At 53.1% G+C, this 18,621-nt stretch overlaps 1 protein-coding gene across 3 annotated transcripts in view; it reads right to left on the reverse strand.

Annotated features, from left to right (window-relative positions):
- Positions 1-18,621, reverse strand: part of AK8 (adenylate kinase 8) — a 118,455-nt gene that overhangs the window by 52,319 nt on the left and 47,515 nt on the right. For 2 of the 3 annotated variants that reach the window (XM_026514252.4, XM_057313811.1), the window contains exon 10: positions 14,081-14,170. The exons of the other annotated variant lie outside the window; for it this stretch is intronic. In XM_026514252.4, coding sequence (XP_026370037.3) covers positions 14,081-14,170 — 90 coding nt within the window. The remainder of the gene's footprint in view (positions 1-14,080; positions 14,171-18,621) is intronic. 3 annotated transcript variants of the gene reach the window in all.

Here is an 18,621-nt window from a genome sequence, read left to right on the forward strand (position 1 = left end):
AAACCAGAAGGTTCTTTGGTCCCTTCCATGTTTGTGGCAGAACAAGGGATTGTCCTTTGGAGCACAGAACCAGGTCCCAAGGCAAGGGGAGACCACCACGGCCGGCTCTCAGCCATGCCTTTGGGCTACAGCACGGTCCAGCCTCAGATCAAGTAGGCAGGCCCGAGAATGTGAGCTGATGTCTGGGATATTTCAAAATAAAGTCCTGTCGGGGGCGTGGCGGGGGGGGGGGTCTTTCAGGTGGGTTCAGACACAACTAGGTGGCATGAGCTTGGGTGGGTTCATGGCACTGGGATGGGTTCCTGTAGCTTTCTTTCTTATTCTCTACTTTTTACAAATGTTTAAAGGTTAAAGGCTTCCATTCAAAAAGTAAGGTTTTGTTTAAAGAAAATTATTTAAATGCCTAGAGGAGGTTGGAATGGCCACTGGGAAAGGCCGTCCGAAAGGGACAAATGATGCAATCTCCCTGGAAGGCCATACTTTCCCCCATTAGTGACTCTCCCTTCGGGGGGACCAGGGTGCTGGAGGGAGTCTCCACCCTCCCCTGTTACTGCACCAGCTCCCTGGCCGGCTATTTGCCCAGATCTGCCCTTCTCGGGTAATCTGGGAAGTTGCTCAGACCCTCCCTCCCAAAAGGCCGGCAGTCTCTGTCCCTCAATCTGGAGGAGCTTTCGGAGGGTCCTAGTGTGGACAGAGCTGCATAAGCCTAAGGGTCTCCTCTACAGAGATGACGGTGCTCCCCCAGTTGGGGCTGGGAAACGCAGCCAGCCCCTGGAACAACCGCCTCTGGACACTGCCTCCTGGGCCTCCACCTGAGCAGCCCTCCCGCCAGCTGGGCAGGCCCTGAGTGAGGGGGGGAAGCCCGCAGACCCCCGCCTCCAGCGCCTTTCCCGGGCCCACCCCTGCGCCCCCGGCCCCGTACCTTTGTTTGGCTGCTACCTTTCTTTTCCTGAAGGCTATCGACTCATTTTCCCAAACCCACAAGGTCTGACCAGCCAGTTCAGCAAAAATGCAGCTTTTCAGAACAGATCTCGCTGGCTGCGTTCCGCTGGAAGTTTAAAGTCTCCTTGATAATGCTGTCCATTTACCCTTTATCCTCATCTCAGACAGAGATTTTCAGCACGGTCTAAAGTCTTTCTCCACTGAGTCAGGCGCCTCAGGCTTGATTTCTGGGCTTGACAGTTAACATCTCACCCTGCCTATAAGCTACTGCCGAGGGCTACCTCTCCGGAAGGTCCTGTCAACCCTAAATTTAGCAAAGTGCAAGATATGAATATCCCATTATTTCATAAGGCCACACCACATGGTTTCAGGGTGTTTTTTTTTTTTTTTTCCTGAAGATCTTCCATAAAAGATGGCAGTTCTCACATTGACCTAGAGGTGATTAAAATCTCAATCCATTTACTCCCTGCCGGCTGGGCGTGCTTGGCACAGGGGTTGATGGGGAGCCATGGTCCCAGGTGAGAGGCTCCCCGGGCCCACACGGGTCCTACTGGTCCCCCACCACTTGACTCAGGACAGAGGGCCCACCCTCTGTCTTGAAAGGCAGGCATTCCTGTTAAAAACCCAGCCCAGCTCAAGCTCCCTATTGCACACCAACCCCCACAGGAGGACAGGAGAGAGTGGTAGTCGAGGAGGGGCCCCCATGAGATGCCCCCGGATGGATGGACTCTTCTTCCCTGGCTGGGGGTCTGAAGTCTGTCATCATCTGTCAAGTCCAGCACAGAGAGCTGCTGAGTGAGTCAGGGAGGGCCTGGGGAGAGCACCTAGGCCACTCAAGATTTTCCAGGGGAAACTGGAGCCGAGCAAGGGGCAGAATGGACTGGCTCCAGGCCCTGCTCCATCCGGGCCCTCCTGCTGCGCCACACTGCCGCCTGCTGTCCTCGTCCTTGCATTCCTGCACTCACGGGCCGTGAGGGCCCGACCTGGGACTCAGCTGGGAGGGGTGGGGGGCACAAGGGGGCTGGGGCTGCTGGAGCTGGCCCAAAAAGGCCAGGGCAAAAAGTGGAGAAAAGGAAGTTGCTTCCTCAGTCAGGGCTCATAAGGGTAAAAAGACCCGAGACTGACGGATACGCCCAGAATCAGCTCTTGACCCTCCTTCCCCAGCAGGGCAGATCAGAAAGAGCTGAGGGCCTCATCACTCCCCCTACACACCGCAGGGACACAGCCTTATACCCACGCTCAGAAACCCACTTCTGTCTCCCACACACCCCCGTGCATGCACTCTACACACACCCCTACACAGACACGCTACACACACGCTCACACACTCACCCTACAACACCCCTACGCCGCCCACACACCTATGACATGCCTCACAACCCTGCACTAGACACGCGCAATACACCCGCTACACGCACATTTACACACACTGATATGGACCCCATGTACAGCACGTACACCCTGTACCCCACCCCCATCTACACCCGGTACATTGCACACCACCTACCCTTGCCTACACGCACCCCCCACAACTACCCCGTAGCTTCTTTCCTTCTTCAAGCCCCCCCCCCCCCCTTGAAATCGAGGTAAAGGTGATATTTGGCATTTGTGGAAGACTCAGGATGTACTTCTCTTCCCTCTTCCGGACATCCCAATGTAGCTCCTGGTCCTGCTAGCTGCCGAAGAGGGCGGGTGGAGGGGGTCTTGGAAAGGAACAGGACTCTGAAGGAGAGGGGCTGCTTTTGTTTCTGATTTTCGTTTCCATCTCCTACGAAGGCTTGAAAGAAATGGGGCTCCCACCTCCCACATGCATTTCTTGGCCCAGGACGTGGGTGGGGCCCCTGTAGGCCCCAAATTACTATCACTGTAATTCAGCAAAACTAAACTGCCATTTCCAGGTGACTGTTGCCCGCCCACCCCCGACGGTACTGATTCCTGGCGGCCAAGGCCTGCAACAGCCCCTTGTTGCCACCACCATACCAGAAATCGGAGCCTCTGAGAAAGACCTGCGGCGCCAGCCCCGCCAGGACCCGGGGCCCTGTGGTCCGTTAGTGATGCCGTTTGTTTATTATTTACTGCCACCTGCTGGCCGATCGTGGAAGCTGCGCCCCAAGTGAGCACTTACAATGATAAACAGGACCTTTCCAAACCCTGCATGGGAAATAATGAGGAGAAACAGGATTGTTTGAATTGGTCACACCCTGCAAGCCTTCAGCAGGGAGCAGGCCCACTGGATAGTTTGCCTCCGTGGTAAACACAGGTCACTTGCTCCAGACAAGCTCTTGTCTTGGTGGCCACGAGACGGAACAGACATCTGAGACCCCTTAGGTTCCCAAAGTCCATACCCTAACATCTACACTGCTTAACAACAGCCTTTAAAACTGCTTGGCAGACAGTGATGCCAGGAAATAACAATTTTTTTAATATTGGATTTTTTTTTAAAGTCCGGAGAACTACATTAGCCCTGGGGCTCTTACCAATCAGGAAGATCTCGCACACTCTTCATCCCTCGAAGGATGGCTGCCCCCTTTCTATCACTTTCTATCACTCCCCTCTCTGCCTGTCTACTTGGGCAAAAAGCAAAGGCAAGATGGGGGCGCCCACACCCCACGGGTGCATCACGGCTGAGAGGCACAGCCTCCCACAGTGCATACAGTTTGTCTACTGAAGTTGTAGATGAGAAAAAAAAAGACCATTTAAAAATAGACATTCCTCTATGAATAAATGGTGCTTCACTTAGCAAATGAATAGGAATTTTAGAAAATGCTCACTTAGGCACACTGTGGATAACAATTTGATAGTTCACCATTCTGATCTTAAAACACACTTTTATGTCTTTCAGTAGAAAATGCAAGTACCCAGGAAAACGAGGAGAGGCGATCAGTCTATATGGGGACTGGGCTCTTTTAAAAGTGCAGGGGTGCCTGGGTGGCACAGCGGTTAAGCGTCTGCCTTCGGCTCAGGGCGTGATCCCAGCGTTGTGGGATCGAGCCCCACATCAGGCTCCTCTGCTAGGAGCCTGCTTCTTCCTCTCCCACTCCCCCTGCTTGTGTTCCCTCTCTCGCTGGCTGTCTCTATCTCTGTCAAATAAATAAATAAAATCTTTTTAAAAAAAAAGTGCAATGTACTAATATTTACCAAACAGCAGATGAAGGGACTTAAGGAACACAGTTTTCCTTCCGTTGTAAAGAAGCCGGGGCTCAGAACCAGCTCTTTCCCCCACATCTCACGGAGGGGGCAAGAATGCCATTACCCATGTGATCTGTGAGAGCAAAATCAGCAGTTACGGAGAAATCGGGAAACAACCATGAACCCATTTTTCTGGGATGGAAAAGATACGGCGGGCACATTAATTAACAAGCATGTGAGCTTGGGTCTGTCCTAAGCATGTATTTGTTCAAATACAAGTACTAATTCACGTGATCTTCCTAATAGCCCCATTTTGTGAAACTGAATTAGCAAACTGAAGCCCAGAGAAGTCGTAACTTGCTCAAGGCCACACAGCTCATGGCTGAAGGAGCCCTGATTTAACCCCAGGCAATCTTGCTGAAGCTAGGACGTTTGCTCAATCTCTGCTCTCTACCCGCCTCTCAGGGGAAGGAGCAGCGTGGATTCTGCCCTCCGCTCTGCATCTCTCTCGCAGTGTGCCCTCGGGTGAGTCGCTTTATCTCCCAACTGGGGTTTCTTCCTCTTTAAAACAGAACTGGACTCTAAGGTCTCTGAGCGATCTGCAAGCTCCTACATAGCGACACGCTACCGCCCAGCTCCTGGAGATCTAGAAGGCTGTCTGCTGCACACAGTCCTGACAAACGGCAACGCTCAACTCAAGCCTCCCCCAGCGTGGCAGACTAGCGATGCCCACTCCTCCCATTGAGAGGTAGGTGCTAGTCTCTCCTCTTGAACTTGGGCTGGTCTTATTGACTGGCCTGATGAACAGAATCAGGTGGAAGTTCACTCCGAGACCTCTAAGGCTGGGTCATAAGAAGCCCCGTAGCTTACCCCACCCTCCACGCCTACCCTGGACTCCCTGGGATGCTCGTTCTAGGAGAAGCCAGGCACCACATAAGAAGACTGACCAACCTAAGTCTGCCATGCTGTGAGGAAGCTGAGGCTAGCTGTGTGAAGAGGCTGCGTGGAGACAGACGCCTGACCAGCCCCCCCTGCTCCCAGGGTCCCATTCCAGGCACCAGGCAAGGGACTGCGGACTCTGTCTTGGACATACCATCCCCAGCAGATGCAGGGAGAAGAACCAAGGAACCAAGCTGACACCAGAACCGAGAGCCAGCCGCCGTGCTTGGATGAGCCAGTCCAGTTAGCTCCAGCCATTCAAGCCACGCCAACTGAGGTCCAAGTCAGCACCGAGTGCGGTCATGCCCTCCCTGAAATCCTCATCCACGAAATCAAAAGCACAATAAAGTAGTCATCATTTTATGCCATTAAGTTGTCAGGCAGCTGGCAATAGATACCTGGAGCACCAGAGGTAGGGCGAGCTGGGCCTCCGCTGGTTCCTGGTTACCGCAGGGGCCGGCCCCCGAGGCTGGCAGCAGTCACGGGAAAAGAATATCCAAAATCCACCTACGAAACAGACGTGTGTAGTCCACGGATCTTGCTCCTACTACCATTGCTTCCAGTACAGGGGCGATGGCAACTGCTATCCCTATTGATACTAATATTAATTAGCTATTATTACTAATAGTAAGTATCCAGCATAGACACAAGTCCATTTTATATAGCCAGCAAACCCATGGCTTTGATTCTGTGGAAAGCTGAACCTACAGATGAGGGCACCGTGGCTCTGAGTGACTTGCCCGAGGTCACGCAGCAGGGAAGTGGCAGAGTCTGAACTGGAGTCCGGTGGTGTGAGTCCCGAGCCTGCACCCGTGGCAGCTCCCCTGAACCATCTAGGAGTGACCGTGGCTGAGCACCTCTCTGGAAGCCGGTCAGGCTGCCTGCTGCCTTCTGCCACCTGCTCTCCCCTTCGTTCCTCCAGACAAATGGGGTCTCACCTAAATGGAAATGCAGGCAGAGAAGCTTCTGGGCCCCATGCCGTCCAGGGTCAATTGCTGTGTGCTCATTCATTCATTCATTCATTCATAAACATCAGCTGAGCTCCTACTATGAGCCATGCCAGCGCTAGGGACTGCGGAGAAGACCACTGGCCAGGCAGAGAGAGCTGCTGGGAGGACAGACACTGGGGTAGGGAGAGGTCCCAGACGGGCCTCTTACCTCCCCATCCTTCAGCCATGACCAGAAGGCAGGGGTGTGAGAACACAGCTCTGGCAGCCAAGATCACAGAGGCAAAATCAGATGTGTGCACTCAAGGTCTGAGGTGGGAGGTGAGGAGGAGAAAGGCGTCTCTTCCCTCCCCTGCCGCCTCCCCTGGACCCCCTAGGACAGTGGGTGGGGACGGAATAGGTGGCCATGGGCACTTTCCTTTATACTCTGTACTCTTCCGTCACCGCTCACCTCCCACCTCTCTGCCCCCACCCCACCAATCCCTTCTGTACCCCCACCCTTCCGCCCCCTTCTCAGCAGCACAGGTCGACAGGTGCAGTCCCTCATCTATCACAGCAGTGCAAAGCTCCCTGTGGGGACACCTCAGCGCGCCTTCTGGCTGACAAACCCCAGCAAGTCTCATGTCCCCGATCCGTTTCAGGGATGTGGTGACTGTCCAAAGTGTAGGACCCACAGAAGGTCACTGGGGCAACCTCCCCCTGGATGCCTCAGGTCCCACTCAGCCCGAGGAGAAAGAAGCCAGTGTCAGCTCCCCATCGAGCACATTCTGAGAGGGAAAGGGGCTTCTAGCTGCACCTGCCTCGGGGGTGTGAGTGGCCGCCCAGACGGCTGCACTGGGAGACCTCCTGGCTGGAGAAGGCTGGGGCCTCCGGGTCTGGCCTGTCGCAGACGATTTCACAGCTGAATGGGTTGGAAGCCACCGGGGCTGCCCGTGGAGGGGAAATGCTTCCAGAAGCTCTAGTCAGAGTGCGAAGGACACCATGCACCTCTGGGCTCACCTCAGACTTCGCAGACATGTCTGGGTTTTGTTTCACTGCATTTTGTAATCTGGATACCCAGCACATCGCAAGTGCTGGATGAACACTCTGGCAGCAAAAACATCTGTGGCTGTCCCTCTTCGGCGACACAGCTAGGTGGTAAGAACGGCGCTGGACAAGCCCCACCCCTGGTGGGGAGAGGTTTTGTTGAAAGGATGCATGAAAGGGGAGAGCCCCTCGCTGCCTCAGTTTCCCCACTGGACCAGCCATTGAACAAAAAGCTTTTTGACCTTTTGGTGACAAACCTTTTGATGATGCCCTGGCAAAGCTTCGTTTTCATAACGTGGAGAGCCAATACACCCTTCTGCAATGAAAATCTAGTTTGAAAAAACAAGGAGCCGGACCCTCTGGGGGCACGATCCTGTTGATAAATGGGAGCGCCAACCCCCTTTCTGGCACCATCCTCACCAGTGGGCCCTCTGGCCTCCGAATGCAACCACACTTTGAGACCTGCTGCTCTGTTGGGCTACCTCGGCCACGGCTTCCTCTCAGGCTGAAAAGGCTCCTACCTAGTTTCCATAAGGAAATCTTTGTAGCGGTCCCAGCGGAAAAGTCAAAAGTTTGACTTGAAAAAAGGAGCTACTTCAAAAGCATTGTCAGACCGAGGTGAGGGTTCCTTTAAAATGCATAAATTACAGGGGGCGTCCATTAATCCACCTATAGGCAGCCCCCAGCGGGAGAGCTCTGGGTGGGGGTGCCACAGGGACGCAAGGGGACACATCCGGGGGAGGCGAAGTGAATAAAATACACGCTGAATAAAAGAGCAAATTAATGTGTTTATTACTTCCTGCCTGGACTGTGTGCGTGTGTGTGTGTGTGTGTGTGTGTGTAGAAAAATGAAAGAAAAATGCAGAGTTTTTTTCAATAATAAAAAGGGAGTTGCACCGCGGGGCCCCTAAAGCTTGTGAAAAATTAAACTCGACGGATTCAAACTGTCCTATTTCCACTTCAAAAGAGATGAGGCACTGAGCTCTTCCCAACTTGTCTTCAAACGCCCAGCACCCTAGAAAGTTTCTTTAAAAAAATAAAGGCTCCTGCTCCCCCAAGTACTGTACCGGTTACTGTACCCACCGTCTCTTCCTCTTCTAATTATACCCCTGTGAGTCTATTAATCAACTGGTAAATTATTTAGAGAGCCGCGCGCTGTCTTGAGCTGGTACAAACACGCCGCATGCACAGCCCTGCTGCATCGGGCAGAGGTCCCTGGGGTCCCGCCTCCGCCCGCCGCAAGGCTGCGTGCAGCTCGCCCAGGCTGCACCGAGCAAAACAAGCAATCCCGTTCCGCTTACCTCCTCAGACGGGAAGATTTACTTTGTCTTTCAACTCAGCAACTCCTTGCAAGTTTGTAACAAAAGAGAAAAGCTGGTCTATTGTCGAATCTTTAGTGTGCATTTAGTGCTGAGAATATTAATTCCCCCTAAAAAGGGCGGCAGTTCGGCGGAGCTCTGATCCGCGGCCCCTGGGAGGCGGATGCGTGGAAGGCTCCAGAAACACTCGTGATCATGCCGATTTGCGGCCGGTTTGGCTTGTGTGTATTACGAGGGCTGCGTTTGCTGTGGCGAGGGCTCATCACCAGTAAGGGTGCAAATGAGCCTCGAATTGCCCCCAAATCTCCCGCCTCCGCTCGGTTCGCTCAGGCCAGGAGGGACCTCCTCCAGACAGCAGTGTTCAGGAAAGAGGAGGGCGTGTGGGAGGGGGCACAGGGAACACTCGCTAATGATCTGTCTTCCACGTTACTCTCCCCCCCGCATCAGGACTGGCACTCTTAGGGGAAAGTTATTATACCAATTAAACAGCTGTTTTCTCACCTGGAAGTCAGCGTACGCCTGGCATGTGCACCAGGGAATTTGGGCCTTCGGGTAATTGAACTGCTTTAGCTGCTGGGGGTGCCGGTGGGGTGGGTTGGTGACAGAGGTGATGGGACTTAGGATCCCACTGTAATCTGACCCACAGCCCGGCGGGCAGGTGTTGGAAGGCACGGTTCTCTGTGCCTCTCCCGGAGAGCCTCCTAGAGGCTGCCTCAAATGCCACCACTGGGGACACACTCGCGCTGGCAGTCCCCTGACCTGACAATCCCAACAGGTTCTGAGGGCAACGCGGTCAGGTCAAGGCGAACATCTCACACGCTTAGGGCAAAGACTGAAGACTACAAGGACAAGATATGCCTTTGGCTGTTTCTACGCTCTTCCCTGGGTAGCTGTTCTCTAGAGAAAGCCCCAGCAACATTGGAGAAAGGAAACAATGATCAGAGCCAGGCGTAGAAGGCAGCCCTTCTGAACCAAAGAGTCGGTCGTGTACCACTAATTAGACCTAGCAATCTGGAAGGAGGTCGCATCTCCCACCCCCCGCACGCCCAGCCTCTGGACCATGAATTCTGGCTGAAATACCCAAGGAAAGGGGTAACAATAAAGCAGTGCAGGCTTCTTGCTGATGCCTGTTGAGGCCGGTGAGGAAGGCTGGTTTCCACGTGAAGTGAAAACTGGAGAACGGACCTTCCAATGGGCAAAGACGGAACAGGTGCCTTCCTTGGGACACTCAAGGCGTCCAGAATGAAGAAATCCCACCCTCCACAAGACCCTTTGGTAGGAATGAAACCCCAGGGAAGGAGCTGAGCACCTCATTTGGAGATGGTGACCACTGTCAGTCACCACCGATTTAGACAGGGTTGAGATCTCAGGGCTCCTTCTCCTGATTTCGGGGAGAAAAAGACCATCGGCACACATTGGCACCGTACACACTGGCTATGGGATCCATCAGCAGCAACCATCTAATTTTAAATGGTATATAAACAGCTGAGAACTGATTTTTTTCCAAAACCCCAGAATAGTTTTTCCTTGTTTCGTACCCATGTGAAAGTGACAGGAGCTTCCCGGCAGCTAAGCCTGCATGATTTAAGGCCTGGCCCCGCGTGTCGTGCGCAGCCCAAACTCCCGCCGCCTGTAATGGAGGTTGCCTGCATAAAGAACGCGGCGTGCAGAACCCTGGGGAATAAATTTGTTCTGTTCGCTGCAGCTAGAGTCGGGATGAGTTTAGGAGGTCAGACCTATATATTTCAAAGTCCGGGACACAGAGGAAGCATTTCCCCAACCCTCTGTCCACGGTGCGGTCTCCAAGAGCCTAGGATCAAGAGATTTAGGACGGGCTATGATGGGCCCTGGAGCCCTCTGCCCAGAATGTGGAAAGATGGGAAAACAACAGTTATTAATTCTGCTGCTGATTCCAAAGAAGGAGGTGTTGGCAGCACCTGTGAGGACGGAAGAGAACATAACTAATCTGCAGAGGTCACGACTGGGACATAACATCACTAAGTCCCGCAGGGGGGACTAAGAGGAAGTGGCTCCGTGGGGGGAAAGATGACATATCTGGATCTACTCTGCTGTGCTGACGATGGTGGTGACGGTGACCGTGAGCGTGGCCGAGATGCACCACCATCGCAAAGCTGCCCGTCTCTGGGGGCTGCAAGCTCCAAGGTGAGCACAGAGAGAGGGCAAGAGCCTGTGACGGCAGGGGTGCCGGTGAGAGCCGGGCAGGAGGGCTGGCAAGCAGGCCGGCAGCCAGGAGCACAGGGCAGAGTCCCCAGCGCGGGAGGTCTGGTACCCAGAAGGGTACTGCCCGGCATGCAGGGGTGGTGACATCTGCCAGCCCTGCCCCAGGGTGAAGGGGCCTCTGAGCCCTTACAAGAATCTCCGCCCCTTCAGCCGAGCTCCCTGAATCTTCTGGATATTGCATGTGAAAACACATGCAGCATAGTGGCCAGGCACTCTCCCTGTTCCCAGGAATGCTGCTGACACCCAGGGCAGAGATATGTGAAACACATCTAGGCTTGTGAAGACAGACGTCCAACAGTCCTCAACAGGCCCCCAAGAACAATGGAGGACCATCACTACCTTGCTCTGCTGGAATTCTGCCAACGAGCTGCAAGTGTTGGGGGGGGCTTGTTGCTCTCAGTGTGGAGGGGACACCTTCTGAGCCCAGGGCAGCATGCTGGCTCCCCTGCCCTTTGCCTCACTCTTCCCCCTAGAGGAGAGTCATTGGCTACACTGGCCCCATCCCTCCAGCTCCCATCCTCCAGCTGGCTGGCCCTCACCCCCAGCAGGGTTGGCTGCCCTCCCCACGCCAGCTTCCACTCAGTCAGGGTTCTTCTGGGGAAGGTCTGAGGCCGGTCTCCCTGTCCCCACCATTAGGGAGTGGCCATTTACCAGGAGATGTCTCCACTAGCTCGTCCCCAGGCCTAGACTGGGAAGCCACGTCAGGAAGGCCAAGTGTGCCCTCACAGCCCTGCCGCACTTCCACCCGATGCCCCCAGAGAACGCTGGGTCCGCCTCCCACTGGGCTCAGAACTCGGGGTGCAGGGAGGTGACCTGCACCCGGGGCCCAGATGGATGATGCTGGACTCAGCCTCAGGGGGCCTCGGCGGGGCTGCCAACTGCAGTGACTCACAGATAAGCAAGGCTGTGGTGGGCTAAGCAGAGCCTCAGTGTTCAGTCTGACCTTCCCTTCAAAACCAAGTCCGGTCAAAATCATTTACATTTTCTTTCTGTTTCAGCTGCTGGCAAAGAGGCCCCTGCCAGACCTGGGTGGCTTGGGCACTCCTCCTGTGCGAGCCCCTCGCCGTGGCTGTCTCAGCAGCTTCTGCGCGGCCCATAATGAGACCCCGTTAGTGGCTATGAATGTAAATGCACTCTTTGTTATCCCTGAGAGATCAGAGATCGGGATTAGTGAAACGACAGAATTTATTGCTTCTGTTAGGAAGATACGGTAGTGGTTGCTGTTGTGTCTTTAATTTTGTGGGAAGTGCAGAAGCACAGAGCGGCAAGGCCAAGTAAGTGGCAGGGCGCAGAGCAGACAATGGAGAGCAGAGCCCAGCTTTACGGGACCGGTGCCCCCAGTCTCCTTTGTAGTCACCAAAGAACGTAAAGCGGAAACCAGTTCTGCCTCTTGCCCACCACTGGAAAGACCCTGGGGTTTATTTTCAGTGGTCGGGGAGCCAGGGATCTGAAGGTGCTCCAGTGCTGGCTGTGGAGATGGAGGAAGGGTCTCTGGGAGCTGGAGGGGATGACGAAGCAGCCGCTCCCAAGAGCCTCCAGAGGGCGCACAGCCACACCTGGAACCCACACCCAGGGGCCAGGACTTCCGACCTCCAGAACTGTCAGGTAACAAACGGGGGCTGTTTTCAACCACTGAGCTTGTTGGGCAGCGACAGAAAATGGAGATGGCGGGGACACGGAGGACAGCATCCAGCGCACCATGCAGGGCCGGCTCTCCCCCGACCTGCGCTCCACCGACCCGACCTACCGCGTCAGGGGTGTTCGCGAGCCGGTGCAGGTACGAGGGGACTCATTACGGTGTTTCTAAGGGAGCGCAAATTGGGAAACACCTAAATGCTTACTTATGGTCACTCTTCATTTTGAAAAAAAAAGTCAAAAGGACAGAAAAGCTGCAAGAAGTGTCAGAGCTCCTGCGTGCCCTTGCCGAGATCCGCCGGCCGTGAGCGTGGCCTCCTCTGTCCGGTCACGGTCTTTCTCTCCGAACCACTATGTGCTTGTTAGTGGGGAGATAAATTGTCCTCCAGTCTGTGCAGGGGACTATTTTGCAGCAAAATTTAAAATGATATAGATCTGTGAACTTACTACATTCACCCACTCATTCAACAAACGTTCGTTAGGGTGCCAAGAACCAGTGGCACCCACGCTCGTGAGTGGGGGGAGTGGCATCGAGGGAGGGAGACTGCTCGGGCGCGCTCGGGCACCAGGACTCTCCGACAGCACGCTTGCTGGTCCCCAGGTATGCACACCACGTCCCGCCCCGTGGGAACCCTGTGACCTAGGGTCTCCTATCCCATCTCACCGCGGAGAGGCCTCAGGCTCTGACAGGGGCTGCAGGGCTCACGGGGCGGGGTGGGGCGGCAGCTCTGGGATCTGAACCAGACAGGGCAGCACCGAAGCGTGCACTGGCTTGCAGTCCTGCCTGGAGCTTCCGGCTTCCGCCGCCTTCTAGTTACACCCCCACGATGGAGGGATGAACAGACTCGCTTGTCCACCTGCCTCAATGCAGATCACTGTGTCCAAAGGAGCTGACCGCGCCTCGCCTGAACGTCACGCTGGGGGAATGGAGCATCTTACAGGGGGCTTGGGAGAGCCAAGCCGGGACATGGTCCCAGGGGGCCGTCAAGCTATTGGGTTCGGACAAGCTGGCTGCTCTTGGGCGCGCCCCCCAAAGTGCTCTACCCAGAAGATGGTAGGAGAAGACAACCAACAAGGGCTCTGCTGGGGGTGTCTTCATCAAGGCACGCATCCTCTCCACGGGGGGCAGCTTTTGTTCGGGGTTTTCTCCAAAAGGATGTGTTCACATCAGACTTGGTGACTGCACAGAGGAACGACAGCACTTTAGATAGGAGGGGAAGATGTGGGTGTGTGCAGTGCACTGCCCGGGGAGGGAACGCCGGGTCCAGAGGGGCTCAGATGTGAACCAGCCGTACGGCCTCAGCAGCCCGGCCCCTTCTCCCTGACTCATTTGTGGCCTCAGGAAATTGACCTAGAATGACCTCAAAGGCGCCCTTCTTGGGGGTTGACAGAGAACGCTTTCAGACGGTAGATCACAGAGGGGCCTGGAAGGAGGATGTGGCCCAGCCTCCCTCCTCCAAGTCCACTCAACCAGCGGCCACTCAACCCTGGTATCTGCAAAGCTGTCTGAACCTTCTGGCTATTGACTTCTGATTAAATCAGAGTATTTGCCCACAGTACTTTTCTATGCCCAATAATCAAGGATGTGGGCAGCTGTGTGGCCTTGTGGCTCTCAATTTTAAGTGTTCTCAGTTATGAAAAGCATACATTCTTGAGAAACAGAAATACCTCAGCCTCCAGGAATAACACAGCATGTCTGCATTTCCCCGGCTCGGGACGGGGCTGGAAGCCAAGGGGCCCTGACAGGGAACAAACGCAGAGCCTCTGCTACCGGGAAAGCCCAATCTCCATTTCCCAGCTACCGTCCCCGGCCAAGCCCCCCGGTGCCCGGCGAGCCTCACACGGAGCGATCTGCCCCCCGGAGCCCATATGGCCGTGGCTGCTGAGCAATGTGTGGCCTACCTGCCATCTCCTTCTGAAAATAGGGCTGGATGAGCTCGCTGAATTTTGACTTGTCTGCTACGGCCTCTTTCAACAGTTGCCCACAGTGGACTGGGGGAGAGAGGAACAGAAAGACACCCATTAAATTTTAAACAGAAGGAAGAACAAGAAAAAAGAAGCCCTAGTGCTGCCTGCTGGGGGAAGAAAAGGTCACTGAAAAAAATATAAAAGGGTTTTTCTGAGTGTGAGTGTGTGTCCAAGTAAAAGCAAATATCAAAAAGGACCTGGGGAATAAAGGAGCAGCTGAGGGGGAAGGTACAGAATGAAAAGGAATGCATTTGGCAAGGAACGGATTAAAAATGGACGGTGCGGGGAGGACACCGACGAGACGTGCCCGCAGAAGAGCTCCCGCGGGGCCTCGCTCAGCCTGGAATCCCGATCGCATCTCTGGCTGGGGCTGAGGAGTGACGCGGTGGGGGGGGGGGGGGGCGGGGGGAGAGCCGCCTGTGTACTCGTGTCTACACCATTGTTGCGCCAGGGAGACTGGGGGAGCTTGCTGTCCCCACAGCCCTTCCTGCAGGCCAGGCGTTTCCATGGGATGCTGGCTATGTTACAGGAGAGATGGACACACTCATAACTAAGGCAGCTCGCAGGAGCTGCCTGGCCAGTAGCCACTCACCCTCTTCGGGTGTATGGCCTGTGCAGATAGGAGTCTTTCTATCGTGAGCCCCATGGCATCTCCAGATCCCAGCCATGGCCACCACACAGGCACCGGGAGCCAGCGCGGCTGAACAAACCCAGCCTACACTGTGAGTCCTTGGCGATGAGCCGCTAAGAGCCCAGGCTGGAAGGTTTGGCTACATATCCATGAGGGACTGACTGCCCAGTCTTGCTCTTCTTAACTTTAAGACCAAGGGGTTTTCTTCATATATTAAAGAAACCAAACACTCCTAAAATTAAGTGAAAACGGTGAGTGTTTAAGACAATGACCATCACCAAAGACCTACCCCTCAGGGACGATGTGCTTCACTCACTGTGTGAAGGACAGCAGCGATCATATCGAAAGCGGCCGGCAGCGTCCCTCACTAGGGGAACATGGGGGATGATGAAGGCCGATGGTGACTGAGACCTCTCCACACGCCAAGCGCTATGCTCAGTATGCAAAGAGCTAGAGCAACCTGTCCCAGGTCACAGAACCACTGGGTGGCCAACCCACGTCTGTGTGACATCAAACCCACACTTAGCTTTCAGGTCTCGCCAGATGTCATACGTAACTTCTGTCATAAAAAGCTACAAAACTGACCAAAATATGTGAAACAACTCTTTTCAGGCCTTGGACCGCCAACAGCATGGGGCCGTGACCTTGAGAGAAGGGAGACACCTAAAGAGAAGAGTCCCACCTTCCCCCTGGATTCCTACCTACAAGCACTTTTCAAACCACAGCACAGCACAGGACAAGGGGAGCCAAACTCAGTGCAGCGGGAAGCAAAGACTGGATTGAGAGCTGGGATTTGGGGAACGGGGTGATGGAGAGAAGGGAGCTGTGCAGGGAAGTGGCTTCAGAAATCCTCACGGGGACTCCCTGGGGTCTTCAGTCAATGCAAAGCTGCACACGTGGCAGGTGAGACCGCCCCCCGGCCGAGGAAAGCTCCCGGGAGGCTGTGAGCTGAGGGGGAGGCACAGAGTGCAGGGAGATGTTGGCACTCAGAGAGCCAGAGTGAGAGGCGGTGCCAGGTGCCCCGTCAGCTGAGACTCCGGGCGTGGGGCACACGAGCCCGAGAAGATGCACGCTCTGGACTCACCCGAACAAACACTAGAAATCAGCCTCCACGGGATCAAGCTGACCCTACAGCAAACTGACCACCTGTTAGAACTCAACTCAGCACAATATGAAGAGCCACACAATCCAGGCTCCCAGCAATGTGAGAACCACGATGTCTAGTGTAGCCTACACAACTACTCGAGATGCAAAAATCAATCCATCAGTCGGGAAAGTGTGACCCCTACAAAGAGAGAAAACAGGCTACAGAATCAGATCAAGAGATGACATGGATGTCAGAACAAGCACACGAGAACCAGGCAGCAGCTGTTCTACATGTGTTTAAAACTGTAAAGGAAAAGATCGTTAAAATGAGTAAACAGCTGGGGAATCCCAGCAGAGAAATGGAAACTATATAGAAGAACCAGATGCAAATTCTAGAACTGGGAAATATAATATCTTAAATGGAAAACATCATTGGATAGGCTGCCATCTGTGAATCTGAAGACGGGAAAACAGGCCATAGGAAGTATCCAAACTGAAGCAAAGAGAAGGAAAAGGGAGGCCTAGAAAGAAAGAATAGGCCCTTAGGTACCTGGTGGACAGTATCAGTCAGCCTCACATACGTGTAATCGGAGTTCCAGAAAGGAGAGGGAGACAGAGGGAAGGAGAGAGGGAGAGAGAGGGAGGGAGAGAAGGAGAGAGGGAAGTGGGGGAATGAGGGAGGGAGGAGGGAGGGAGTGAGGGAGAGAAAGGGAAGGAGTGAGGGAGAGGGAGGGAGACAGAGGGGGGACAGAGAGACAGAAAAAATATTTGAGTAAATAATGGCAAGAGAGTTTCAAAAATGGAAGAAAACTATTTCAAAATGTGATGAAAAATATCAATCCACAGATCCGAGAATCTCTGAGACCCGAGCAGAGTAAACACAAAGTAAAACTCACCTTGATACTTCATAGTGAAATTTCTGAAAACTAAAGAAAAAGAGAAAATACTGAACGCAGCTGGGTGGGGGAGATGCTTTGCATGTAGGGGAACAAGGATAAAAATAATCCCTGAGTTCTCATCAGAAGCAACGCGAGCCGTAAGACAATGGGATGACATGTTTAAAGCGCTAAGAGGAAAACACCTGTCAACATAGATTTCTATGTGCAGCAGACGCGTCCTTCAAGAATGAAGGCGGAATAAAGACATTTTCAGCAGATGAAAGCCGAATTTGTCGCCAGCAGACCTGCACTACAAGAAATGTTAAAGGAAGTTCTTTAGGCAGAAGGAGAACGATATCAGATGGAAACGGAGATCTAAACAAACAAGTGTCGACATGTGTGGGTACCTAACAGAGCCTTTCCAACTTCATTTCCTCCCTTAAAAAACCAAATGACTAAAGCAAAAATAATTGCGATATATTGTAGAGTTTATAACATGATAGAAATAAAATGTATGACCAAAGATAGCACACGGGAGAGGAGCAAGGTAAATGGAAAGACGTCCACTGTGGGTTCTCCTGTTACTGTATAAACTCAAGGCCCGCCGAGAGAAATAAATGAGGCTATGTGACCCCTAGAGCAACCACTAACAGAAGAAGACAGAGGGATACAGCTGCAAAGGCAACGGAGGAGATAAAATGCATTCCTGAACAACATCTGGTTACTCCAACAGTTGGCAGGAAAGGAGGAACAGAGAAGAGGTAACCGAAGGCAAAAAGCCAGGATGGAGGCTTGAAACCATACTAAAAACTACTTAAAGTGGAGACGCACTGAACCCTTCAATTAAAAGGCAGAAGGTGTCAGACCGGATTTTTAAGAAAGCAAGACCCAATTATAGGTTGTATACAAGACACGTATTTAGAATACAAGGCACAGATGATTTAAAAGAAAAAGGGCAGAATACATACCATCCAGACACTAATCCTAAGGGAGCCGGAGGGGCTCTGTGACTATCAGAGTACCTTCAAGAAACAGTGCTACTGGAGAGACAGAGGAGCATTTCCTAAGGAGAAAGGGGTCATTTCATCAAGAAGACACAGCAGTCCTCAGTGTACATGCTCCCAGGAACATGGCTTCAAATGACATGTGGCAGAGACTGGCAGAGCGGCAGACTCGCCACAATCAGAGCTGGTAACTGAAATAATAGCAGTGAGAAATCATAAAGGACAGGGAAAAACTGAACACACCATCAAACATCTCACCCTGACACTGCTGGAGCCCTATATCCACCAAGGCCGGAGTACGTATTCTTTTCAAGTGCACATGGAATCCGCCGATAGAGACCACATGCTGAGCCATAGAAAAGTGTCAATAAATTTCAAAGGACTGAAATCATATAAGGTATGTTCTCTGAGCACAATAGAATTGGAAATCAGTACTCCGCCCCCAAATCTGGAAGATTCCCAAATATTTGGAAATTAAGCAATACACTTGTACATAATACGTTAAGTCAAAAAAGAAGCCACGATTAGCGTCTGACTCTTGGTTTCAGCTCAGGTCGTGATGTCACGGTCACGGGACCGAGCCCCACGTCGGGCTCTGTGCTCAGTGTGGAGTCTGCTTGAGAGTCTCTTTCCCTCTGCCCCTCCCTCTCATGTTCTCTCTCTCTCATAATAAATAATAATAAATAAATAAATGTAAGAAGAAGAAACCACGAGGCAGATAAGAAAATATTTTGAACGGAATGATAAAAGACAACAGATTAAAATTTTGTGAGATGCAGCTAAAGAAGTGTTTTGAAGAAAATATGGAGTGTTCAGGGCCTATATTAGGAAAGAATGGTTTAAAACTCCTGCCTACAACCACCTTGCTCCACAATG

Source organism: Ursus arctos, unplaced genomic scaffold (genome assembly GCF_023065955.2).
Source record: "Ursus arctos isolate Adak ecotype North America unplaced genomic scaffold, UrsArc2.0 scaffold_18, whole genome shotgun sequence".
NCBI classification, from domain to species: Eukaryota; Metazoa; Chordata; class Mammalia; order Carnivora; family Ursidae; genus Ursus; species Ursus arctos.